This window comes from Dendropsophus ebraccatus, chromosome 2 (assembly GCF_027789765.1).
Source record: "Dendropsophus ebraccatus isolate aDenEbr1 chromosome 2, aDenEbr1.pat, whole genome shotgun sequence".
In the NCBI taxonomy this organism is placed as follows: domain Eukaryota; kingdom Metazoa; phylum Chordata; class Amphibia; order Anura; family Hylidae; genus Dendropsophus; species Dendropsophus ebraccatus.
Window position 1 is genome coordinate 125,199,608 of NC_091455.1, and position 27,795 is coordinate 125,227,402.

Below are 27,795 nucleotides of genomic sequence, written 5' to 3' on the forward strand. Positions count from 1 at the left end.
TGACATGTCATGTCAATTCTTTCGGCCTATAGCGGATTCATCCCACCCATAGAATGGTGTCTTTGGAGCTGACTGAAAGGCGTGCAGCCGCGAGCACATACTAGCGACGGAATCCGGAGGAATTTATCCGTGCAGATTCCGAAGTCTTAACCCGCCTTATCAAGGGAGATAAGTAGTAATCTTTGAATGGTTTTCCCTCTATACAGTCATAACTTTGAGTGAAAATGAAACAATTTATGAGCAGATAAAGATGAAAAGCAGCTGGTAAATAATAAGCATGTTGATTCTTTGGACAATTAATTACAGTCATTATTCTGTACGTTGTGTGCACTGCCAGACGATTTGCCATGAACTTCAAAGGAACACATTATTGACGTATATTCACTCACAGTATTTCCAACAGTCTTTTGGTCAGTCTTTTTTCAACCAAAATCAGGAGAGGAATTAACAAGGCAAAATTATAATGGAAAGGTTTGTACAATTCCTGTGTTTTCAATCCACTTCTGGTTTTGGTTGAAAAAAAAGACTGACCAAAAGGCTAATGGGAATACTGCATGTGAATGAAGCCTTATACTGAAAAATACCTAAAAATGACAGTCGTGTTTTACCTCCATTTCACTGTGTGTGAACATAGCCTTATAGTGAAGAGTCAGAAAGGATGTGGAATATATGTGGGAAGGGACAATAATGGCAATAATTACATTTTCATATTGAACAATTCCAGATACACCCCCCATACTCAAATCTTCTTTAAAAACAGTGGATATTTTATTATACGAAGCAAAACCATATGCAAACAATACATTCCTTATACTTAAGTAAAAAATGATTGTAGACTTCATACTACATAGTCTGCCCAAGTTCTCGCTAGAGATTTTCCAGGCACTCCAGTTACAAGCTAAATATTTGGATCTCCAAGCACAATAACACCCATAGCTATAAACATTGACAGCGCTCCATGTCGTATCCATAGACGGTGTGATGTGGAGCGCTGAACAAAGAATCAATACTTACTTGTCTGGTATGAAATAGATCTTGAATAACTAATACCATTTCTTTCTCTCTACTACTACTCTCTTATTAAAGGTGTTACAAAGGAGTATCACCATTTGATAGCACTGTTATGCAAAACAATAGTCATCTCATTTAGTACAAGGTAGTCAATTATGAAATCAACATACATGACAGGCTTAGTATAGATGTCAAGGTACTCTAAGGGTGCATTCACACATACAGGATCTGCACCAGATTTGATGGCGCAGATTTGATGCTGCAGATATTAATGTAACTAAATAACCGAACACACCATCAAATCTGTGCCATCAAATCTGCTGCGGATCCTATACGTGTGACTGTACCCTTAAGCAATAAACAGCCCCCTACACTGCAAATTGAGATTTTTTACCTACAGACCCACATGGGCCCGTATATTTTGTGGCAACAATTGTACTTTGCAGTGACAGTTAATTTGTCCATAAAATATGCTGCAAAACCGGGAAAAAAATGCTCATGAAAATTGAAAGAAAAAAAAAAGGGTCTTTGGTCTTTACGCCATTCACCCTGTAGTAAAACTGACATGATATCTATATTCCTCATGATCTCCTCCTTGCTTGTGTATATACAACTTGTTGATCACTTTTTTTTTACAATTTTTCCAAATTTGATGTGACTAAAAATCTGCAATTTTGCACTTTGCTGTCTTATGCGCTTACATTTACCATATGATATCAGGAATGCCATACTTTTATAGTTCTGGCTAATCGCACGCAGCAATAGCAAATATGTTTATTTATTTTTCTTTATAAAATGGGAAAAGGGGGATGATTTAAACCTTTACTATGAGAAGGGTTATTTTATTTATTAAAAAACTTTTTTTACAGTAATATGTAGTCCCCCTAGGAGACTTTTATAAACAATGCACTGATTGTTCATAGAGATCAATGCGGTACATATCTACTGCATTGATCTCTGCAATCAGTGATCTATTGCTAAGGGCTGCTGAAGCTCATAGTAAAGGATTGCTAAGCCGGGATCAGTGTCATTACATCACTGAGCCCCGGCCCACTCCACAGCACATCTTCCATGCACAGAACAAAATCACAGAATGTGTGAATGCCCCCTTACTTACCATTTAGAGACCATTGCTTGCTGTAAAATGTTTGTACTGTTTTAATGGAGTTTCTGAAGTCAATTGCTGGTCAAGCATGAGTTTTTGGACGATTTTAACAAAGGTCAAGTTGTGTTTGAAGATAACTGGGTCAGTGTATCTCAAAAACAGCAGGTTTAGTGGGGTGCTCCCAGTATGCATTAGTAAGTGCCTAATAAAAGTTTTCCAAGGAGGGATATTTGTTGAATTAGCAACAGGCTAATGGCCATCCTAGGCTCACAGATGCATGTGTGGGTGAAGGCTAGCCCATTTGGCCCAAACCCTCAGAAGAGTTATTGTAGCATAAAAAAGGTTAATGTGTACCTATAACAAAGTCTGGACCTGGTGCTACATGTAATCCATTTAAAGCTATACATTGGGGTATCCATTGAGACAACCATGCCAGGTCAGTACTGCACTTGACCCACATTCTGATCTAGTTGGGGTTGCGCACATTACCGACCTGTTAAGGTCACCTCCATGGATACCCAAACTTCTGGCAGCAAATTAATTGTATGCTGTGTCAGGTCCAGACTTTGTGACAGGCTTCTAACAGGCCTCTTGGCCTGTCAATCATCCCTGCAGAGCGTGCTGACAAACAGAGCTGTGACTAGTTAATGCCCAGATGGCTAATTCTGGCCTCTCTCTTTCTACAGCATGCACCTGAAAAAAATGTTTTCTCCTATATGCTCCCTAGGAGGACGGCACACCAACTATGGTAAGAGAACGCTGACAGCGTTATATGTGTTATAGTTGTGATTGGTTACCTTCAAAACTGGCTATGATAGAAAGTGTCAGAATAGACGGTGCATCACCACTTGCTCCATGTGGGGCTATGTATCCATAGATTGGTAAGAACAGCCAAGCTGACCACAGTCTAACACCCAAAGCATCTACAGTGGGCATGCAAGCATCATTTTTACATCATGCAGGTGCATATGCAGCCCTAAACTGGAGGAGGGGCAGAGGCATTATGGGGTGCATCATGGGTGCTGCATAAACCACTATTCTCCCCATCAAAAACAACACAGATGTGAACACAGGTATAGGGCAGGACTTGTCTGTATAGTTGTATAGAATACAGTACTGTGTTCTACATGCAAACTTTGTCATTCATGTGTTCGTGTACTTTGCGTGTCTGTATGACAACTTAAAAACTTTAACCAGCATTTAATATATTTGGCTTCTTCAATATGGTAATCACAATAAAAGAGCATTTTTGTGCAATTTTATGTTTTCATCTCACAAAAGACTTGACTGTATTTAATACCTGCTTTCTACTTTTTGTCAGTACAGAACTTGCCGTTAGCAATAAAGACAACATAATGAAGATCTTCACATGACTAGCAGCAGAAGACTGAGCGGAAGTAGCCAGTCATGAGAATCTGATTAAACACAAACTGGCACAATAGCATCATTTGTTTATACAAGGCTGCTGTCCTAAAGTATTTCTACATTTTCAATTTAGAATAAGGATCCCTACTAAATTTGCTTATAATACCTATATGACAAGACAACTGACAAGACAAGGTGCTGCTCCCTTTGCACATGCTGTGTTGCAGGTTAACTGTTATGCGGTTCTATTAGAATACAGACCAACTAGATTTTAAGAAGCAATTGGGCAGGATTTCTAACTATTTATATTAGCAGGTCTGTTTTAGTGGAGCCTTTTGAAAAGAAGGATTTAGGGGTAGGGATTTCTGACCTAAATCTGATGCAATTACTCTTTTCTGTATACTGGGGGGCATTCCTCCACAGCACTGTCCCATCCGGGACATATATGTATTACCAGCTATGTCTATCTCCTATGCACAAGTAGGAGGTAGGGACTTGCTTCCTTCTCCTAACATGCTGCTTTTTCCATCTGTCATTGTTGACAGATCATTGTCTAGGTTACCGACTACCACTCTACTCTAAAAACAGTCATCTGGCTGCAAAATATTTGATGAGCCCTACAAAATCAACTGTGTTGTTGAGGTGAGGATTTAAATCTGTATAGTCTGGAGGAAAGAAAGGAAAGGTGGGACATGATTAAAACTTTTAAATATGTTAAAGAGGTATTCTGTGCAAAATGTACTGACCATGAGGGGCCAACACCTGGCACTAGCACCTATAGGACCATACACTTTCAATGCAGTCTCTGGCACTTCTGGGAATTCTGTCATTCACCTGCAACAGAGGAGGACTGTGCACCTGCAGGATTTTTTTTGAGCGTATCTTGCCGCGGTCCCAAAGTGATAATTACACGTTAACATTAGAATTTAAAATTGGAAAAAAAGTTCCAAAAATTTCATTTTTAATTTAGTTTTTTTTTTTAAAGGGTTGGTTCACACTTACAGGATCTGCAGCAGTTTTGAAGCTGCAGATTTGCTTTGAATCTGCAACTTGAAATCCGTGCAATCAAATCTGCTGCAGATCCTGTACATGTGAACACACCCTAAGGGTAGCTTCACACGTAACGCATCGCAGCGGATTTGATGGTGCGGATCCACAGTGGATCTAAAAGACTGAACACAGCATTAAATCTACACCATCTGCTGCAGATCCAAATCTCATATCTGCTGCAGATCCTGTATATGTGAACGCACCCTGAAAAAGGTAAAACAGTCTGCATGACTGTAAGAGGCCCTCTATTTTGTGGAAAAGGTTGTAGTAAAAAACACTTTTGTGTTTTTGTGTAAAAATATCATTTCATCTTTATTTTGTTGATCAGTAGGAACGCATTGATCCCAAGTATGTATGGTTCTTTTTTCAGTATTTTTAGAAAAAAAAATGTGTTACTGCATTTCAAGAGCTCTAACTTTTTATCTTTATTTTTTCATTAACATGCCTGTATGATGTCTGGTTTTTTGCAGGGTGAGCTGTGGCTGTGGCTTTTCTGAACCACATAAAGCATCTTATTTTTGGAGGAAGGGTAGAATGGAAAAAGACCAATTCCGCAATCATTTGTAATCAATATGATGTAACCAATAAGTTTATTATATTACTTAGGTTGTTCCCATACAAAATATGTGTGTGTACATGGGGCCAAGGGGGGGGGGGTAGTTTTTTTTACACTTAAAAAAATCATAATCTTTTTTTAATCGTAATTATTTTTTAGTTTAATACTTTTTACTTTTTATTTTACAACTCTTTTTATTTTTTTTTTACTTACTTTTTATTTTTTTTTTACTTTTATTACCTGTCAGTGTTACACTGATGCTGTATTAGGGTCTGTCTTGGGCACAGCCTAATACAGATTATAGCCATGGCAGTCCTGGGAGTGTTTGTTAGGCTCTCAGCTGCCAACCAGCTGGGTGCAGATGGTGATGGTAGCTTTCCCCTGTCATATCCATCACATGCTAGGTGGTCAATCCTGACCCCCCAGCATGTGTGGGGGGTTAACTGCTGGGAATGGACTCTGTTCCCAGCAGCAGCAGTACTAGTAGGGTCCCTGCTAATGAGTATTCATCCAGTGATCTGCAGTGATGAGCACCGGAGTGATGTCACTGCTGTTAGTTTCCCTTTAAAGGGAACATAGCATATAATATTACATACCAGCTATATAATATACGTGGCACCTGGCCAACACTTTTTTCTTCCGTATTCATGGCTGCATATGAATGTGGTGAAAATGTTGCAAACGTGACTAATGAGGGTAATTTGTTAGTATATTTGTATGTAGGGTGGAATTAAATTTTATCACGCCGTCTTGTATGGCACCTTAATGCATATAAATGGAAGATTGTCTTGTGCTAATACATTTACAGAAACAGCTGCCTTTTGATGGAAAAGAAAACATACTGCCATAAAAATCAACTATTAAAATTATCATTTTGAAATGAATAGTTAACAGTTCATCATTTGTAAAACAGATGGGATAATATCATCTTGTATGGTCCATATAGCTGATTTTTCTGTTGTTATAGAGGAGTACTGTAGTAAGGTGACCTAAAAGATATGTAATTTTTAAACATCCACTTGTAAATCTCTCTGTAGCTGCCACAAGAAAACTATAAAGGTAAGAGTCCCTGTACATGATAGCTACTGCAAATAAAACACAACGTTAATAACATTTTAAGCATCTTAAAAAGTACGCTGTTCATAGTCTTGGCACATGATTTATGACTATATACCACCACATTAGTTTTACCAATACCTTCTGATTTAGTAAAATATTGAGTCACTGCTAGATTAACATATAACATATTTCCTGTTGTTCCAGCAGAAATTGACATCAAATGTCAAGCACAAGAGAGCATAAAATGTCCATATATTTTGTGTCACATCCAAAGGTTAACAAATGCAGCCTTACGGGGTTCCCATTAGCAAATAGAAGGTCAATGCAACAATCAGAAGAAGGCAAAAAGGAGAGGAGAAGGTCTGGTAGGCTGCCGAAGGCATGAAAATATCTTCATATCGGTAAATGCTCACTACATTCTCTGAGACCGGAGGTGAGTCAATGTCATGCCGTGTTATTGAGCCTGGAAAATTACAAAAAGCAGGATAAGCACTATAGTAGTAATATTAGTAATTCGATTTACTTAAAGGGAACCAATCAGCTCAAGCTGATATGGTTCCCTTGAGCATTGTATAAAGCACCTGGAGCAGCCCCTGCACGTACCGGCCGCGGCCGCGGCAGGAGCTTTATAACGGAGAAAATGACTTGTATTCCCTGGCTCGTGACTAGATACGAGTGGGGAAGTAGTCATGGTGGGCGGCTCCCCGCTCGTATGTAGTCACTGCGCTCTGCCTGTCAGCGCGCTCAGAGGGGATGAATGACAGGCAGAGACGTCCGTTACTGGCCTCTCAGCCTGTCAATCATCCTGCCGAGCGTGCTGACAGGCAGAGCGCAGTGACTACATACGAGCAGGGAGCCGCCCACCATGACTACTTCCCCGCTCGTATCTAGTCACGAGCCGGGGAATAAAAGTCATTTTCTCCTTTATAAAGCACCTGCCACGGCCGGTACGTGCCGGGGCCGCTCCAGGTGCTTTATACAATGCTCAAGGGAACCATATCAGCTCAAATGGTCTGATTGGTTCCGTTTAAAATCAACAGAGAGCACGATAGATGATGATGCAGAGTTTTACTGCAGTTATTGTCCTTAAAAAACAACTTTTAAACTTGCAGCCCTGTGCTAAACAGCAGTGGCTTAGAGTATCTCTGCCCTAACATTGCACCACCCCTCCGTCCCTCCTCCCCATCCTCTTCATCATTAGGAATGCTCCTAGAACATTTTCTCCTGTCTGAACATTGCACAGGTGCCTTAACAATCCAGCCCATGTTCAGTATTCACACAGCTGAGGAAGACAATCTGTCTGGAGCATTCCTAATGATGAGGAGGGCGGGGAGGAGGGACAGAGAGGTTGTGCCAGCCTAATGCATACACAATCTAAGTCCTGACCTTTGGGCATGGAACTGCCAGTTTAAAAGTTGTTTTTTAGGACAATAACTGCATCACCTGCCCAATGGACCCCAGGACAGAACTTGGATTAAAAGCAGCTATCTGAAGGTACAAGCGGTTTGAGTGGGGTCAGATTGTGGGCACAGAGTCACTTTACCTGTCAATCAGCAGCTGGAGGGTGGGGGGAGAGGTGCGGCAAGAATCCCATTTTCCTGCATATTAGGAGAACAACTGAACAAAATAATGTAAGTAGTACACCATCCTGTTCAGCATTTGTGTCACTAGTTTATGCTGCATTGTTTAAGGCAACAGAAACCTAGTGACAGATTCCCTTTAAATATGTTTTACCAAAGATGGAAAATAAAAACATATACATTACATTGAGATAAAAATCAGTGTGTGTCTTACCTTGAATTGCAGGACCCCAGGCAAACAGATAATACCAGCTTAGGTGCAAATCCACTATGGTCTCATCTCTGGGAACATATACAGGGCGCTTAAAACGACAGGTTACACGGTTGTTTTCAAATATTCCTTCCTCGTCTCTGGCTGGATTCCTCTGGATCTCTTTAGCCCACTGGCCAACATTATAAAAGTGTTGTATGCGGACCCGTCCATTATCATCATGGACACAGGCCATTACGTCATCCCCTCCCTACAATGGCAACCTTTCATTAATGAGCATCATTGTAAATGTGTTCATGTACACAATTTATGATCTGACTAAATACAGTTTATTTATTAATAAAGTTATACAAGTTTACTGTATCAATTCCCTACTGTAGCAATATACTGTCCTACATCCCTACTGTTTTCAAGATGTATGCTTGCAGTTATTCTGTCACAACCTTTACAGAAGATGAAAATCTGTACAGTTCATGTGATGGACATAACAATTGTAGGACAAATGACAGTTTCAGCACAGTTATAGGAGCTCTGCCTTGCAACAGGCTTTGCCACTGGGTAATCATTACATAGCTAGGGCAGACTTTTTTTACTGGAAGTAAACAATGGACGGTAGGGGGTAAAGGAGTGGCAAACCCATGATATGAAAATTCCACATTAAATTTCTGGCTTGTACAGTACATTACAGATGTGGTACCCATTAAGTTAACTGACAGCATATTCCAGCAACCAATGGAAAGTATTTAAAGGAGCAGGGACTCTATATAGCAGTGGTCGATGCATACACTTTTACAGCACTATAAAGTCATTGAGAGGGGAATGGAAGCACCCAGGCATTTGTCACCAGACTTCTGCTCTGCAGGCCCCTTTTCTTATTATCAGTTGTCCCTGAGCTGGTGGCTAGAGCCTAGCCTCTATGATGGCACACATATCATGTGTTTAAGCTATTTACCATCTTTTTATCAGAGGAGAATCCAACGGCTACCCATCCATCAGTGTCAGCACTTAGTTCGAACTCAACATCCGCCCCAATTCGACGATAGCTTAGAAAGTAATCACAGGTCTCCGCATTACACCCTGGTTTGCCGTATCTAAAAGTAAACAAAGACAATTACTACAGAAGTAAGACTTATCAGGCCTCCTACTAACAGTGGATTTGTTTTGTAAGTCCATAACAAATAATAGTACAATCAGAGCAAGGCTGAATTGTTTAGTTTTTGAATCTGAGACAAGCGTACGGCAGTTGCAGAAATCTATACCAGCTCTGAGCTGGTGCAGATTCCATCATGAGTTAATCAGATGTGGGTGAAGGCCACGCTTCCTCCGCGCCTTGCTTATACCCCTTCACCCCCCCTCTTGCCCAACAGACGAGCAGGGCATACGTTAACAAAAAAAGTAATGGATTTTTCTGCAAACCAAGCTGAACCTTTTTGCCATTGTACTCCAGCACAGGCTTAACCTAGGGGACTTCGTAGCACAGGCTCGCCTAGGGGACTTCGGAGCGGGGCCTCGCGGCGGCCCTACTCTGAACCGCTGCCGTCCTGGGTGCCGCTTGTAGCCCAGGACCGTGGCTATTAGCCGGCACAGTCCGATTGCTGTGCCCGCTAATTAAGTATTCAGATGCAGCTGTCAAAGTTGACAGCTGCATCTGAATACTTCTTGCAGCCTGTTCCCTGGTGTCTAGTGGGGGGATGCCCCCCCCCCCCCACGACATTGTCGCGGATGAGCAATCCCCATGTCCTCACCCGGCAGGGGTCTGCGTGGTAATGGCACAGATCCCGCCTCGGCACATGATTGCTTTTGGCTGCAGCAGCCAAAAGCTATCGAATGCCGATCTCATTAATCTATGCAGTATAACTATTCTGCATAGATCTCAATGAGAGATCAGTGCGCTTATACTAGAAGTCCCCCAGGGGGAATAACCCTAACCCCAGGGGGGCTTCTAGTATAAGTGTAAAATAAAAAAAAAAGGTGTTATTATTAATAAAAAGCCCCCTCCCCTAATAACAGTTTAAATCACCCCCCTTTTCCCATGTTATAAATAAAAATAAATAAATAAACATGTTTGGTAATCGCCCAAAATATTATTTTATCACATTCCTGATCTCGCATGGTAAACGACGTAAGCGCAAAAAAATTCCAAAGTGCAAAATTGCGCATTTTTTGGTCGCATCAAATCCAGAAAAATTGTAATGAAAAGCGATCAAAATTTGCATATGCGCAATCAAGGTACCAACAGAAACAACACATCACGGTGCAAAAAATGACACCTGACACAGCCCCATACACCAAAGTATAAAAGCGCTATGGTAATAGCGCAATGGTATAGAGCATGGTAATAGAGCGATAGATATATTTGTTAACAATGGTTTGAATTTTTTAAAAGCCATCAGATAAAATAAAAGTTATACCTGTTACATATTGATGTAATTGCAACAACTTGAGGAACATATATAACAAGTCAGTTTTACCCCAAGGCGAACGGCGTAAAAACAAAAACCCTCCAAATAAAAAAAGTGTTTGTTTTTTTTCAATTTCACCACACATTTAATTTTTTTCTGCTTTTGCAGTGTACTTTATGAAAAAATGTTGCCTGTCATTGCAAAGTACAATTAGTGGCGCAAAGAATAAGGGCTCATGTGGATTTCTAGGTGAAAAAACACTATGGCCTTTTAAGCACAAGGAACAAAAAACGAAAACGCAAAAAATTGAAATTGGCCCGGTCCTCTAAGGGTTAAAGGGAATGTGTCATCACAAAATGACTTACTGTTTAAAGAGTGTTTTTATGTTAAACATATTTCTTTATAACTATTGTAAGAATGTAAAGTATAATCTACACATACTGACCTAAAGCATCCTTTAGTTTTTCCACAATCATCTACGCGTATCCTTGCAAAAGGATCGACTGGTGGAGCTGTGGGAAAAGGGTACCCTGAAAAATACAAGCAACGGCACAGAGAAACTTTTAGCAGGTTAGAAGCATCATGTTCCTATAGAACATGGGGCGCTGAGGTTAAAGAATCATTAGAAGGGTGGGGCTGGCCAGGGCGGATTGGTGCACAAAAGGGTGGCAGCCCCCAGTGCACGGCATACCTCATTATTATATAAAATCAACTACTAATATCCCAAAAACTGTGCCGAGGATGAAGGTAAGAAAATTACTTCATCCATCCGCTACAGAAATATCAGCAGGTGAGACGCTTCTAAGCTGGTAATAATTTTCCTTTAATGAAGCCTACTGATTATTCAATACTAATGTTCATTGTTCATGCAAATGCAATGTCTATATACTTTCTTAGACAATCAGATGGATGTATTTCTGTACTACAGATTGAATAAGAAAATCACTAAATCACAGGTATTGGTTTCAGGAATTTTTGACATTTTCTTGCAGATTATGGCTATGTTAACGCACAGTATTTTGGGCAGTATTTGTAGCTAAAATCAGAAGTAGAACGGACAGAGAAAAAATTAAATAGAAAGATTTGCACAGTTTCTGTGTTTTCAACACACTTCAGGTTTTGGGTGAAAAAATTGTATTCACCAAAATACTGATCAAAATACTGTATTTTAAAATCGCTTAAATGGCAAATAAGTACAATCAAGGAAGTACACAAGAAAATAAGGCTGTGTTCACACAACATTTGTTTTCGGAAACGCGTCAGTCTGAGGTGGAAATACAGCCGTAATTTTCAAAATCTACCTGTATTTTTGCCTCAAAATAATGTCCGTCCAAAAATATGTCCGAAAAATATTATGTTGACATATTCTGTCACACATTTATAATAATAATTAATAAACGGTATATACTACTCATAACAAATGTTTTCATTGCAATACAGATTAACAGACATCCTATTGTTGAGCATAAATGTATATAATAAAGAACAAAAACATATAGGAAAACAAAGAACCTATCACACATTTTCCTTTGCTTTCTGGATTTTATGCTGAACTGCACACATTTGACATGCGTGCCCTAAATGGATATGATAAAGAAGCCATCTCACTCTTAAAAATTGCCTCACACTTTTTGTGACCCTTTTTAACTGAACAAAAGCCTCTAAAAACATGAGCAATTATTTAAGCGCTTTAAGCTTTTTTTAAGTGTGTTTTCTGTGGTGTTTATGCAAAATAATGTGTTTTATACATGCATTTTGGTTGCCTTTATGTTTTTGCCTAAATCAGATTGGCTTAGAAAGTATACTAGGGTAGCAGTGGCGTACTTCCGTGCAATTTCTTGTGCAAAAATTTAAAAATCTCACATGATAAATTGGCTGAAAAGTTTGCAAATAATTGGTGCAAAAACTAAAAAAAAAAGGCAAACATGGTGTAAATGGTGTAAATCTAGTTACTTTGCCTTAATAAATTTTGCACATCAAAATAAACACAGCGCAAAAATCCATTATCAGCCAAAAAATAGCGCAGACCTTAATACATGTCCCCCATGATCTGCAACGCTAAAAATACCAAAAAATATTCAGCGCATTTATGCTTTTTTGTTAAGCAGGAAAAATACATGTATGAAGGATAGAAAATACAAAAAAACTGCCTGAAAAAAACACTACTGATCCCTCCTCAAAAAATGCGCAAACAGTCAAAAATAAATGCCACAAGAAGAACAAAAAATGCCATACTGTATTTGTCACTATTCTGCTCATTACTACATCCCATCTTCCACATGCTAACATATAATTACAGAGATGTATCCTGACCTTCCTCAGATAAATATCTCAAGTCATAGAACTCAGATGCAAATGTGCCGTAAGTGTCTTGGTGTTTTTCATCCAAAGCTGCGTCTCCCTGATCTGTACGGCTTCCCCTTGCGGCACTCTCGTCTGCAGGGCTGGCCCCAGTTGATGATAAGAAGAATAACCAAGTCACCAAACGTAGACACTGCAGAATCATGGCACTTTAAGAAACAAAGAGAAATAAAATCATCATTTAAGGATTTGAATTTGTGTATAATGAAGGAAAAGAGGGGAGAGGGGGGACATGATCAAAACCATAAGAGTACGTTCACATGTACAGGATCTGCAGCAGATTTGATGGCGCAGATTTGATGCTGTGTTCAGTTATTTAGTTACATTTAAATCCTGTATATCCTGTACGTGTGAACACACCCTAAAAGGGAATCTACCAGCCCCTAGGTCCTACCCAAGTTGCTGACAGTGTGCTGTAGCTGGCAGTCCCCTTGTGAGCATGGTACCTTTCAGCTGTCAGACAGTGTCTCTGAGTGTAGACTTCAGATATAAACTGCCTATACCTGTACTAATTAATTTAGATTGTTCCCTAAAACGAATGCATATATGTCTAATGGTTTTGCCAACGTAAAAAATGCACATGCGCAGATAACATACACCACATATATGGTCTTACATTAACCCCTTAACGACCGCGGGCGTAAGTGTACGCCCCCAAAACCCGTGCCTTAATGCAAACGGGCGTACATTTACGCCCACGGTTTCCCCGATCGCTGCGTGTACACACGCAGCGATCGGGGAAGATGGCCTGCTATAATGTATAGCAGGCCATCCCTGCTTGTCGGCACGGGGGGTGACTAACCCCTCCCGTGCTGACGATCGCCGCTATTGGCTGATCAATTCAGATCAGCATATGGCGGCGATCTGCAGCTTTCCGGGTCATCGGTGACCCGATGGCCCGGAAAGCAATGGCGGTCGGTGCTGTCCGAGGACGACACCGACCGCCATTACTGTTAAAAGTAACGGTGGCCACGGTGCCACGTCCCACGGTGCTAGGTAGCTGAGGTGTCCAGAGCAGGTATTGACCCATACTCACCGGATCCAGCGTCCCGATCGCGTCTTCCGGGTTCCGAACGCGTCTTCCGGGTTCCGAACGCGTCCTCATCTTCGTCGGCGTCTTCGTCTTTTTCCGGCGGTCCCCATCGGAAATCATCGGCTCCAGCGTCGTCAAACTTCGGCTTTTTCCGGAATTGGCGTTCTACTGCCCCCTAGCGGCTGATAAGTGTATATAATACACATATCAGTAGCTATAGGGTTGAAGAAAGATTTTTTTTTTTCCCCAATTTTTTTTTTCTATTTTCCGCACCCTATCGCCGCTGAGTGCTGATCAGCATCGCACGTAAGTGCGCCGCTGATCAGCAACTCCTCCTTTTTGGCGTAGAGTGTTTTTTTCCTATATCCTACAGCCACGGTCTGCTTATAAGTGCCGCACATAAGTGCGGCATTTATCAGCAACTCCTTTCTTGGCGTAGTTTTTTTTTTTATACTTAATGTTAAAAAAACATGTAAAAAACTCCATTACACTACACAAAATAAAGTTTTACACTACACCACTACATACCCCATATACCAATCCCCGTATAAAGATGGCCCCCAGGGTGTTTTCGGTGTCGGACGCATACGCTATTATTGCCTCCGACACCGAAACAGCCAGTGAGGATGAATGGGGGGTCCTTCGTTCCTCCATTCATCCTCATCATCCAATGACGTATCTGGGGGTAGCGTAGCGTACGCTGCCCCCCAGACACGTCTTTTCCACCAGTACCGTCCCAATAAGAGATCACTCAGGGTACACTTACAGATTTAGGGTACGTGCACACAGCGGAATGGAGAAGGATAACCCTTTGTGCATTCCGCAGCTGGCACCCACCGGCAGACTGATGCGGGCGCGCGTCTCCACCCGTGTCATAGACTCCATGTTATGCTTGGGCGGATTCCATCGTCCGTCCAAAGAATGATCACATTTGATGGAGAGCGGAATCCGCCCGTGCATAGAATGGAGTCTATGACACGGACGGAGATGCGCGCCCGCATCAGTCTGCCGGTGGGTGCCAGCTGCGGAATGCACAAAGGGTTATCCTTCGCCATTTCGCAGTGTGCACGTGCACTTAGAGTGTATGAAGGAACGGACACCCGAATCCTGCCCCCAGATGCCCCCCCCCCCATCCTCGGAGTTAGTGGGGAGATCGTTCGGGAACTGATCTTCCCACTGCTGGATAAAGGTTACCACCTGTACAGGGATAACTTTTATACCAGCACCCCCTCTTCCGGTCCCTCGCTGCCCTGTAGCTTGCGGCACGATCCGAACATATCAGAAGTAGTAATAGAGTCCTAATATTTAGCAGCCATGGAGCGGACCCAGCGCTTCTGGATATAAAGGACCCCGTATCGCACCAGGACAACATTTTCCAGGTGACGTCCCCCACACTGGAAAACAGGAGACCCCAGAAGAAGTGCAGTGTGTGGTGTAACAGGGGGATCAGGAAGGACAACATTTTCCAGTGTGACGCCTGTCCTGATCACCCCGGCCTCTGCATACTGGATCGCTTCAAGGCGTACCACACGTCATTGGAGTTCTACATTATCTAAATTCTGTCCCTTATTCCTATTTCAGGGGTCACGTTGATCCGGGGATTGTTCTGATCGCCATTATGGAGTCGGGAAGGAATTTTTTCCCTGTGATGAGGCTACTGTCGTCTGCCTTACGAGGGTTTTTTGCCTTCCTCTGGATCAACACAGGTTGAGTTTGATGGACACCTGTCATTTTCAACCTTATAAACTAATAATTGGCCTAATACCCCCAAATAAATTAGAATTGTCCCTTTTTCCCCCAGCTAAATAGGTATGGCCGCCATTCCCATTAGAGGATGCCATGATGCAATTACAAAGCCTCTGTGCGGCCAGGACAGTAGAAACCCCCGACAAGTGACCCCATTCTGGAAACTACACCCCATAAGGAATCTAACAAGGGGGGCAGCGGGGATATGGCCCCCTGGTGACGGCCACATTTGGGACGTGAAAATGAAAAAAATTGTTCTACATATGTGCCTGTTACCAGTGGGGTCCATATGCTCACTGCACCCCTTGTTAGATTCCTTATGGGGTGTAGTTTCCAGAATGGGGTCACTTGTGGGGGGTTTCTACTGTCCTGGCAGCACAGGAGCTTTGTAATTGCGACATGGCCTCCATCCTCCATTCCAGCCTCTAAATGGCGCTCTGTCCCTTTGGTGGCTTGCCCTGTGCCCATATGGCACATTATGTTCACATGTGGGGTATTTTCGTACTCAGAGGAAATTACCCTACACGCTTTGCGTTTATTTTCTTTTTTAACCCCTTGTGGAAATGGAAAAAAATCAAGGCTAGACCAACATTTGGTGTAATTTGTTTTAAATTTTTACTCTAAATCATTGATCTTGTCTTGATTTTTTCATTTTCACAAGGGGCTAAAAAATAAAAAAAACACAAAATTTGTAGAGCAATTTCCCCTGAGTACGGAAATACCCCACATGTGGACATAAAGCGCCATGCGGGTGCAGGGTAAGCCTCCAAAGGGAAGGAGCGCCATTTGTTTTTTTGAGGCTGGATTTGGCTGGAATGAATTTCGAGGGGCCATGTTGCATTTAAAAGGCCCCTGTGTTGCCAAGACAGTTGAAACCCCCCACAAGTGACCCCATTATGGAAACTACACCCCTCAAGGAATGTAACAAGGGGTGTAGTGAGCATATGGACCCCACTGGTGACGGGCACAAATATGGAACAATGTGGCGTGAAAATGAAATATTACATTTTTTACACTATAATGTTGGTCTAGCCTTGAATTTATCATTTTCACAAGGGGTTAAAAGAGAAAAAAACACACAAAATGTTTAGAGCAATTTCCCCCGAGTCCGTAAATACCCCACATGTGGACATAAAGCGCCATGTGGGTGCAGGGCAAGCCTCTCAAGGGAAGGAGCGCCATTTGGATTTTGGAGGTTGGATTTGGCTAGAATGGATGATGAACGCCATGTCGCATTTACAGAGCCCTTGTGCTGCCAGGACAGTGGAAACCCCCCACAAGTGACCCCATTCTGGAAACTACACACCTTAAGGAATCTAACAAGGGGTGCAATGAGGGTATGGACCCCTTGATGACAGGCACATTTGTGCCGTGAAAGTGAAAAAATAAAATTTTTCACTTTCACGTCACATTGTTCCACATTTGTGCCCGTCACCAGTGGGGTCCATATGCTCACTGCACCCCTTGTTAGATTCCTTGAGGGGTGTAGTTTCCAGAATGTGGTCACTTGTGGGGGGTTTCCAGTGTTTTGGCAGCACGAGGGCTCTGTAAATGCGACGTGGCCCTTGAAATCCATTCCAGTGAAATCCAGCTTCCAAAAGCCAATTGGCGCTCCTTCCCTTTTGGAGGCTCGTCCTGCGCCCGCTTGGCACTTTATGTCCACATGTGGGGTATTTCCGTACTCGGGAGAAACTGCGCTACATGTTTTGTGTTTTTTTTTCCTTTTATCCCTTTGTGAAAATGAAAAATTGAAGTCTAGAACAACGTTTTAGTGTAAAAAATACTTTTGTCTTTTTTCACGCCATATTGTTGGGAAAATCTGTGAAGCACCTGTGGGGTCCAGATGCTCACCGCACCCCTAGTTACATTCCTTGAGGGGTGTAGTTTTCTGAATGGTGTCCCTTTAGTGGTGTTTTTTAGGTTTTGGCACCCCAGAGCCTCTGCCAAGCTGAAGTGATACAGTCAGAAATAACCAAATATAACGGAGCCATTGAAATGCACTAGGCACTCCCTTATATCTGAGGCTTGTGGTTGCGTCAAATAGCGCAATAGGGTCACATATGGGGTATTTCTATAAACTGCAGAAACGGGGCAATAAATATTGGGGTGCATTTCTCTGGTAATAAGTTTATAATTATGAAAAATATTGGATTACAATAAAATCTCTGCACAGAAAATTAAAATTTTCAAATTTCTTACACACTTAGCTTTTATTTCTGTGACTCCCCTAAAGGGTTAAAAAACTTTCTGGATCTGCTTTTGCAGAGTTTGGGGGGTGCAGTTTCTGAAATGGGGTGCTTTGTGGGGCTTTCTAACATACAGGCCCCTCAAATACACTTTAAGGCTCGATTCACACGTTGTAACAGTGCGGCTGTATTTGCGGCTGTAATTGTGCGGCGGTATTTTTGGTGGTTCGTGTGTATGCTTGGAAGTATAGGATATACGGCTGCACAGTGCACACTATGTATGAATCTACGGCCCTATCGTAAACGGACCCGTAAAAAATGAACAAGACCATTGTTTGCGGCTGAATATGCGGCCGTGGATTGACAGGCGGTCCGTACGGAGTACTTCAAAAATAGCCGGCAATGATGCCGAATGCCGATGCCTCTAATAGTTAATATATTAAATTAATCAAACACATTTTCTTTGTAATCAAGACACTTTCGTTGATCAATAGTTTATTTCTAACGAATCCATCATTTTGCAATTAAATATACTGTTAAAAAAAATAGATATATAAATAAATGTATATTTATCTATATATTTATTTTTTGACAGTATATTGAATTGCACAATGATGGATTCGTTAGAAATAAATTATTGACCAACGAAACTGTATTTATTTCAACGAAAATGTGTTTTTTTAATTAAATATTAATTAGTACAGGAAGCTCTATAAGCCGTTAATTCATATGCCGGCAATAGAGCATTCTGTACTAATCATCACTTTACTTTAATGAAAACATCAAATGTTTCTTCTAATTATGTTGTGACAATAACATTATTAGAAGAAACATTTAGAATTATATGTGCGCTCAGCTGATTGGCTGTTCGGCTGAGCGCACATATAATAAGCCGGTCCGCAGCACACTGACTTCATTGTGCTGCGGACCAGCGAAGAGGACGCATCGGGGTGAGTATAGAGCTCTCCCCACCCCCTCCCCAGCACTGCACCCCTCCCAGCAAGGAAGGGGGGGTCACTTAACCCCTTCCTTGCTGGGATGGGTGCAGTCTGACATCAGTCTGGCCCCCAGGGGGTTAAGGGGGATGCAATACATCCTCCCTTAACCCCTTGGGGGTCAGACTGTAAGCAGCGATCTGTAAAGATGCTGCATACTGTAAGGAGCACAACACCGCTCACAATGATGGGTGTTGTGCTCCTGTTTGTGTGTTTTTGTGTGTTTCTCCCTTTTTGTTTTTCAGATATCGGTATCCTGGGGATTACGTCGGATTCCGTGGACTACGTCGATGACCAGCGTTTTTTTAATGTTTTTTTTAATAAAATGGTCAATGAGGGGTGTGGGGGTGTTTTTATTTGAATAAAAAAATTTGTAAACTTGTGTCTTGTCTTTATTTCTTTACTTTATAGACTTAGTAGTGGAAGCCGTCTAATAGACGGAATCCATTACTAAGTCGGGGCCTAGTGTTAGCCGGTATAAAATGGCTAACACTAACCCCCTATTATTACCCCAGTACCCAATGCCACCAGGGGTACTGGGAAGAGCCGGGTGCCAGTGGTCCCGGAGCGTCAAAATTGGCGCTCCTGGACCGGGCGGCAGCAGGCTGGTAAGATTTAGGCTGGGGAGGGCCTAAACCAATGGCTCTTCCCACCCTGGTGTTACCAGGCTGCTGTCGTTTGGTTTTTAACCCGGCTGGTTCTAAAAATAGGGGGGACCCTATGCGTTTTTTTTTTTAAATAAATAAATAATTTAAAAAAAACGCATAGGGTCCCCCCTATTTTTATAACCAGCCGGGTTAAAAACCAAACGACAGCAGCCTGGTAACACCAGGGTGGGAAGAGCCATTGGTTTAGGCCCTCCCCAGCCTAAATCTTACCAGCCTGCTGCCGCCCGGTCCAGGAGCGCCAATTTTGACGCTCCGGGACCACTGGCACCCGGCTCTTCCCAGTACCCCTGGTGGCATTGGGTACTGGGGTAATAATAGGGGGTTAGTGTTAGCCATTTTATACCGGCTAACACTAGGCCCCGACTTAGTAATGGATTCCGTCTATTAGACGGCTTCCACTACTAAGTCTATAAAGTAAAGAAATAAAGACAAGACACAAGTTTACAAATTTTTTTATTCAAATAAAAACACCCCCACACCCCTCATTGACCATTTTATAAAAAAAAACATTAAAAAAACGCTGGTCATCGACGTAGTCCACGGAATCCGACGTAATCCCCAGGATACCGATATCTGAAAAACAAAAAGGGAGAAACACACAAAAAACACACAAACAGGAGCACAACACCCATCATTGTGAGCGGTGTTGTGCTCCTTACAGTATGCAGCATCTTTACAGATCGCTGCTTACAGTCTGACCCCCAAGGGGTTAAGGGAGGATGTATTGCATCCCCCTTAACCCCCTGGGGGCCAGACTGATGTCAGACTGCACCCATCCCAGCAAGGAAGGGGTTAAGTGACCCCCCCTTCCTTGCTGGGAGGGGTGCAGTGCCGGGGAGGGGGTGGGGAGAGCTCTATACTCACCCCGATGTGTCCTCTTCGCTGGTCCGCAGCACAATGAAGTCACTGTGCTGCGGACCGGCTCATTATATGTGCGCTCAGCCGATCAGCCAATCAGCTGAGCGCACATATAATTCTAAATGTTTCTTCTAATAATGCTATTGTCATAACATAATTAGAAGAAACATTTGATGTTTTCATTAAAGTTAAGTGATGATTAGTACAGAATGCTCTATTGCCGGCATATGAATTACCGGCTTATGGAGTTTCCTGTACTAATTAATATTTAATTAAGAAAACAAATTTTCGTTTAAATAAATTCAGTTTCGTTGGTCAATAATTTAATTCTAACGAATCCATCATTGTGCAATTAAATATACTGTCAAAAAATAAATATATATATAAATATACATTTATTTATATATATATTTATTTTAACAGTATATTTAATTGCAAAATGATGGAATCGTTTACATTTAATTATTGAACAATAAAAGGGACTTTATTAGACAGAAAATGTGTTTTATTAATTCAATATATTAACCATGAGACACATCGGCTATAGTGCAGAGGATCGCAAACCCCGGTAATAGCAATACATGTAAACTGTTTCCCTGCTTTCCCAGATGCATCCAGAGGTGTTTCCATCACTTTCTTAACATTTTATTTGTTATTTTTAGTTGAACCAGATTTCCAAGTAAATGACCGTATGTTTTGAGCCGCATGTCTATTTTTTCCCACGGCCGGAGTTTCACCCGCACATTTACAGCCGCTAAAAAATACAGCCGCACAGTTACAGCGTGTGAACCCGGCCTAAACCTGAACAGGTCCCTAAAAATATCTGATTTTGAAATTTTACTGAAAATTTGGAAATTTGCTGCTAATGTTTTACGCTTACTATTGTCTAAAAAAAATGAAATATAGTTTATTAAATGCTGCCAACATAAAGTAGACATGTTGCTAATGCTATTTAATACATAATTTATGTGGCATAACTATTTTCTGTATAAGCAGAAAAGGTTTAAAGTTGGAAAAATGCATTTTTTTACAATTTTTCACGTTATTTTGTTTTTTTTCATAAAGATTCGTTATAAGTATCGACTCCAATTTACAAGAAATGTGAAGTTCAATATGTCACGAGAAAACAATCTCAGAATCAGCCGGATAGGTAAAAGCATCCCGAAGTTATTAATGAATAAAGTGACACAGGTCATATTCATAAAATTTGCTCCGGTCCTTAAGGCCATTTTAGGCCCGGTCCTTAAGGGGTTAAAGGAATTACATTACCCTGTGTTCACATCCTCCCAAATGGATATATTTTGAACATATATTGTTACTGCAAAAATTACCCCGGAAGTATGTGACGTCAGGTAGTGGGCGGGATGGAGATGCCGGCATTTAAATCTGTACCGCGGGCTGCACTGCAGGGCCGTTATCAGTAGCCTGCAGATAAAGATACACACTACTCGACCTACCGCTCCTGATGATTGCAAGTTATGATGTGCAAGAAACGCGTCGAGCAAATACAGGGAGTGTGAATCAGTCCATGGAGGGTATTAAGATTGCAGCAAAGAACGTCTGAATCACGGTAACCCCGCAAATGCATGTGTATATGTGATAAGGATACACGAACCTATATCAGCAAATGCTCTGGGGAACATGCCTGTTGTGTGAGTCTGCTGTGTAACAGATTACTCCCCTACCGTGGACTGGATTGTTACCATTTATGTTGGTACAGCATTGCACCAGAGTGTGCGCACTGCAATATAGCAGACGGTGTATGATGTTGAACACTGTAAATAAATTTTCACTGGACTGATGCAAAAGCAACAGCATAAGTTTTCATTTTCCACTGATATTGACTCATGAAGGAGTTACACTGCTGCCAGTTCTGTGCACAGGTGATTTAGTTGATACCAGGCGCCTTGTCCAATAGGGGCTTGGAGTTTCCCTTATTCCCTATAAGTGTTTGGCTGAGTCTCATTCTAGTGCCGGTTATTGAGCTTGTCTCAGCCTGCTTCTGCCTCTGTTTAGTTCTGTGTTTAGTCTGACTATTTTGCCTTGTATTCTGACTATCCCTGCTTGCTGCCTGCCCCTGACCATATTGCCTGTTTATTGACCTTGCTTTTTGTATTGTGTTTTTGTACTTTTGCTGCCCGATTGTTGTGACCCGGACTGTCGACCATTCTTTATTGTGTTTTGTCTGTCTTGTCTTTGTGTCCCACCCAATCTTAGGGCTGATTGTGGCAAGTAGGTAGAGGACAGTGGGCGGGGCTGAGCTTAGGGCTCACTGTCTCTGTGTGTCTGGTGTCACCGGTTCCTGACAAATATGTTTTGATTTCGGGGAGTTTTGCATTTACGCCGTTCGCTCTATGGTAAAACTGACTTGTTATGCATGTTACTCAAGTTGTTACCATTACAACGATATGTAACATGTATAACTTTTATATTATGTGATGCTTTTAAAAAATTCAAACCATTATTAACAAATATATGTTCCTTAAAATCGCTCCATTCCCAGGCTTATAGTGCTTTTATCCTTAGGTCTATGGGGCTGTGTGAGGTGTCATTTTTTGCGCCATGATGTGTTCCTTCTATTGGTACCTTGATTGCGCATATACAACTTTTTTATCACTTTTTATTAAATTTTTTCTGGATTTAATGCAACCAAAATTGAGCAACTTTGCACTTTGGAATTTTTTGGCGCTGACGCCGTTTACCGTGCGAGATCAGGAATATGATTAATTAATAGTTCGGGCGATTACGCGCGCGGCGATACCAAATATGTTTATTTATTTGTTTATTTATTAATTTATATTTGTAAAATGGGAAAAGGGGGGTGATTTGGACTTTTATTAGGGAAGGGGATTTTTTATTAATAAAAACACTTTTTTACTTTTTTTTCACGTGAACTAGAAGTCCCCCTGGGGAACTTGTATATACACAGCACTGATCTCTCATAGAGATCAATGCTGTGTATATACACAGCAAAAATCGATTAGATCGGTCATAGAACGCCTTGGCCTGCTGCAGGCCATAGCAATCTATTGCCGCGCCGGGATCAGCGTCATTGCGGCGCTGAGGCCCGGCACGGGCAGAAGAACGGATCTCCCCTCCGCGATCGCGGGGGGAGATCGGACCCACTAGACACCAGGTACATGAGGTCTGAAGCACTTCAATGCAGCTGTCGGGTTTGATAGCTGCATTGAAGTGCTTAATTAGCCGGCGCGGCAACGGGACCCACGCGGGCTAATAGAGGAGCTCCCCGGCTGCAGATCACAGCGGCGCAGTTCAGAGCGGTTCAGAGAGGTCCCGCTACAGAGGAGTAGGTAAAGTCGACTGCACAGGCAGTCTGTATCTTCAGGAATAGACTAATAGGCCCAGTTAGGACATTCATACACAGCGATCTCGCACTGTATAGCCTGGGATCACTGTGTATTTACAGAGCGGTGGCAAAGGCTCATGGGAGCCCTTCCCGCCGCTTTGCATGCCGGGAGCTTTCTGTCATGCGCCGACTCTTTTCAAAAGAGCCGGCGCGAGACAGGAAAAGAAAATAAGTATATTGCGAAAACGAGGCCCTAAAAGTAATTAATTCAAATTACAAATATTAATAAAATAACAATTTTAATCTAATTATCCAAAAAAATAAAAAAATTTCACCCATGATTGGTTCTCTTTAACAATCTGAGGTTAGTTAGGGGAAAGATCAGAAGCAACATGAGAAAATATTACTTTACTTAAGCAGAGTAGAGTAGCAGATGCTTGGAACCAACTTCCAGCAGAGGTGGTTGGTAAATCTACAATAACAGAATGTAAACATGCCTGGGATAAACATATATCTATCCTAAGATAATAAGAAGGGAAATACTAAAAGAGCAGTCTAGATGGACCCAGTGGTCTTTTTCTGCCAACACTCTTCTGTGTTTCTATGTTAACAAAAAAATTCAATAGAACAGAACACAATATCTACAGATAATGTTTCATGGTTCATAATCAAACTAGACTTCCCAGCATCCAACACTATGACACCATATTAGATAAAAGTCTGTCAACCCTGCAAATGTTGACTTGATTAGCTGATGACCTAATGTGTAGATCAGGGGTGTCGAACTCAAATACACAGTGGGCCAAAATAAAAAAATTGGACAAAGTCACGGCCCAACCTTGATAACTATTAAAGCACGAATGAAGCTGTCCTGGCTCTGTCAGTGGTGTGCGTCTCCCATCGCTGTGCACTATGATAAAAGACATGATAAATTGCTATGATATGATTAAACCCCAACCCATGTAATAGCCACCCCTCCCCCAATAATGCCCCATGTTGTTGCCAACCCAACCAAAATTTACCCACATATTAGCCAGCCCTCCCAATAGTGCCATAATAGTAGCCAGCACTCCTCCATAGTCTCTTATATAGTAGCCAGCCCTTCCCCATAGTCTCTTATATAGTAGCCAGCCCTCCCCCATAGTCTCTTATATAGTAATCAGCCCTTCCCCATAGTCTCTTATATAGTAGCCAGTCCTCCCCATAGTCTCATATAGTAGTTAGCCTTTCCCCATAGTCTCTAATAAAGTAGCCAGCCCTCCCCCATAGTCTCTTATATAGTAGCCAGCCCTCCCCCATAGTCTCTTATATAGTAGCCAGCCCTCTCCAATTGTCTCTTTTTTAGTAGCCAGCCCTCCCCAATAGTCTTTCATATAGTAGACAGCCCCCCCCATAGTCTCTAATATAGTAGCTAGCCCTCCCCAATAGTCTCTAATATAGTAGACAGCCCTCCCCATAGTCTCTAATATAGTAGCTAGCCCTCCCCCATAGTCTCTTATATAGTAGCCAGACCTCCCCCATAGTCTCTTATGTAGTAGCCAGCCCTCTCCAATTGTCTCTTTTATAGTAGCCAGCCCTACCCATATTCTGTTATAAAGTAGCCAGCCCTCCCCCATAGTCTCTTATATAGTAGCCAGCCCTCCCCAATAGTCTCTTTTATAGTAGCCAGCCCTCCCCCATAGTCTCTTATATAGTAGCCAGCCCTTCCCCATAGTCTCTCATATAGTAGCCAGCCCTCCACCATAGTCTCTTATATAGTAGCCAGCCCTCTCCAATTGTCTCTTTTATAGTAGCCAGCCCTCCTCAATAGTCTCTCATATAGTAGACAGCCCTCCTCCATAGTCTCTAATATAGTAGCTAGCCCTCCCCCATAGTTTCTTATATAGTAGCCAGCCCTTCCCCATAGTCTATTATATAGTAGCCAGCCCTCCCCATAGTCTCTAATATAGAAGCTAGCCCTCCCCAATAGCCTCTTATATAGTAGCCAGCCCACCCTGTAGTCTCAATAGTGCCCAAATTGTAGCCAGCCCTCCCCAGTAGTCTCATATAGTAGCCAGTCCTCCCCATATTCTCTTATAAAGAAGCCAGCCCTCCCCTATAGTCTCATATAGTAGCCAGTCCTCCCCCATAGTCTCTTATATAGTAGCCAGCCCTCCCCATAGTCTCTTATATAGTAGCCAGCCCCCCCCCATATTCTCTTATATAGTAGCCAGCCCTCCCCCATATTCTCTTATATAGTAGCCAGCCCTCCCCAATAGTCTCATATAGTAGCCAGTCCTCCCCCATAGTCTATTATATAGTAGCCAGACCTCCCCCATAGTCTCTTATATTGTAGCCAGCCCTCCCCAATTGTCTCTTTTATAGTAGCTAGCCCTCCCCATATTCTCTTATATAGTAGCTAGCCCTCCCCCATAGTCTCTTATATAGTAGCCAGCCCTCCCCATATTCTCTTATATAGTAGCCAGCCCTCCCCCATAGTCTCTTATATAGTAGCCAGCCCTCCCCCATAGTCTCTTATATAGTAGCCAGCCCTCCCCAGTAGTCTCATATAGTAGCCAGCCCTCCCTCATAGTCTCTTATATAGTAGCCAGCCCTCCCCCATAGCCTCTTGTATAGTAGCCAGCCCCCCCCAGTAGTCTCATATAGTAGCTAGGCCTCCCCCATAGTCTCATATAGTAGCCAGTCCTCCCTCATAGTCTCTTATATAGTAGCCAGTCCTCCCTCATAGTCTCTTATATAGTAGCCAGTCCTCCCTCATAGTCTCTTATATAGTAGCCATGATGCCAGATGTAATTCAAACTTTGAATTGCCTGGCAGGCCAAGAGTAATGACATAACAAGAGTTTGACATGACTGGTGTAGATGGTCCTATCCTTTCATTTGCCCCCCCCCCATTTAGAATACAAGTATGCTGGGCCCACAGCTACTGCAGGTGTATGGCAGTTTTATAGTGATTTCAGGTGTGTAGTTGTAATTTACATTATATATATATATATATATATATATATATATATATATATATATACATACATATATTCCAAATAAGGTGGCAGCACTCCCTAGTCGAAGCAAACAGGATTTATTTAGCGCACAGGATCACTGCTGTATAATATGAGCTAAATAAATCACGTTTGCTTGCAATTGGGAGTGCTGCCACCTTATTTGGATTGTATTTTACTGCACCTTGCATCCTGGTGTGTAGTGCCTGCACCCCCCACTATCTATGAGTGCCGTGGAATTTTTGGATTAAGATAAATATATATATCTCACAGAACCTCTTCATGATAGATATCCTTAATGGGTGATGAATGAGGATAGACAGTAGACACCCCTCAGAGCTGTGTAATACCAGGGCCACCCCTGGTCTGTTCCTGTCCCTCTTACTGGATAGAGTGGGCAGCACCATTGGCTGGCCAGTGATATGTCATATAACACTCTATCATATAATAATGGGGATTCCTGTATTGGTCAGTAATAGTAGGAGTCCACTAGTGGCCAGGAATGGAAGCCTCACTGATACATGACAGGTGTTACTTGTGTGCAGTTATCTACAGCAGCAATGATCATCCATAGCCATGTCTGTATGGAACATGTATGGGCTCAGTACATGAACACATACCACCACTGGTCACAGGCTATGACATGACTGCTCACATACAACCACAAGAGCCCCAAATCCCATGGGAGTACAGAGAACAAGCAGAGCACCCCAGAGAGTAACCTACGGCCTTCCCATAATCCCCCTGTGCTCCTACAGGCTGTGTATAATGGCTGGATGTGAGGGGATGAATAATGATGCTACATACAGGGCACAGGGCAGGAGCCTGTCTAACCCCGCACCATGTGTCACTATACGGAGGCAGCATCCATCCTGCACGCAGCATCAGCATCTGCAGGCATACGGGGGCAGCCATGGTGCTGAAACAGCATCTCCTCACCCCGGCCCCGGAGCCTACCTTCCCCGCAGCTGGCCTCACTCTGTCCCCGCTGTGCTGGGCATCCAGCCGCCGCTCACATCCACACCGGGCTGCTTCTTACACAGGCGACCACCGGATCCGTCCGCCAGGAAGGCCCGCTGATTGCATCATAGTCATGTGACCGGATCGATGCGGGGGTCTCCGGGAGAGGAGGAGGATGTGTGAGGGTGCAGCCTGTCACCTATACGGAGGGTTTATACATAGTAGCCTGCACACAGTCACTGCCTTTACTCATAGGTATGAGAGAATCACATGGCACGTCCTTCCATACACCATACACCATTCACCACACAGAGAGATAGATAGATAGATAGATAGATAGATAG

General features: G+C 42.4%; 1 protein-coding gene across 1 annotated transcript; it reads right to left on the reverse strand.

Annotated features, from left to right (window-relative positions):
* Positions 1-766: 766 nt before the first annotated feature.
* On the reverse strand, positions 767-27,599 carry FRRS1L (ferric chelate reductase 1 like). Its single transcript, XM_069958237.1, has 6 exons — positions 27,449-27,599; positions 12,653-12,849; positions 10,785-10,869; positions 8,890-9,028; positions 7,941-8,187; positions 767-6,609 (listed from the first exon to the last, which is right to left on the reverse strand). Exons 2-6 carry the CDS (start codon positions 12,843-12,845, stop codon positions 6,437-6,439), a joined length of 837 nt encoding a protein of 278 aa, XP_069814338.1. The 5' UTR covers positions 12,846-12,849; positions 27,449-27,599; the 3' UTR covers positions 767-6,436.
* Between the last annotated feature and the right edge of the window lie 196 nt (positions 27,600-27,795).

Bases quoted from the DNA above. Each gene is read 5' to 3' on its own strand.
- FRRS1L (XM_069958237.1), bottom strand. From the start codon at position 12,845: ATGATTCTGCAGTGTCTACGTTTGGTGACTTGGTTATTCTTCTTATCA. The intron at 10,870-12,652 runs GTCAGGATACAT...TGTATTTTTCAG, and splicing joins GAGATATTTATCTGAGGAAG to GGTACCCTTTTCCCACAGCT. The intron at 6,610-7,940 runs GTAAGACACACA...GTAATTTTCCAG, and splicing joins CTGGGGTCCTGCAATTCAAG to GCTCAATAACACGGCATGAC.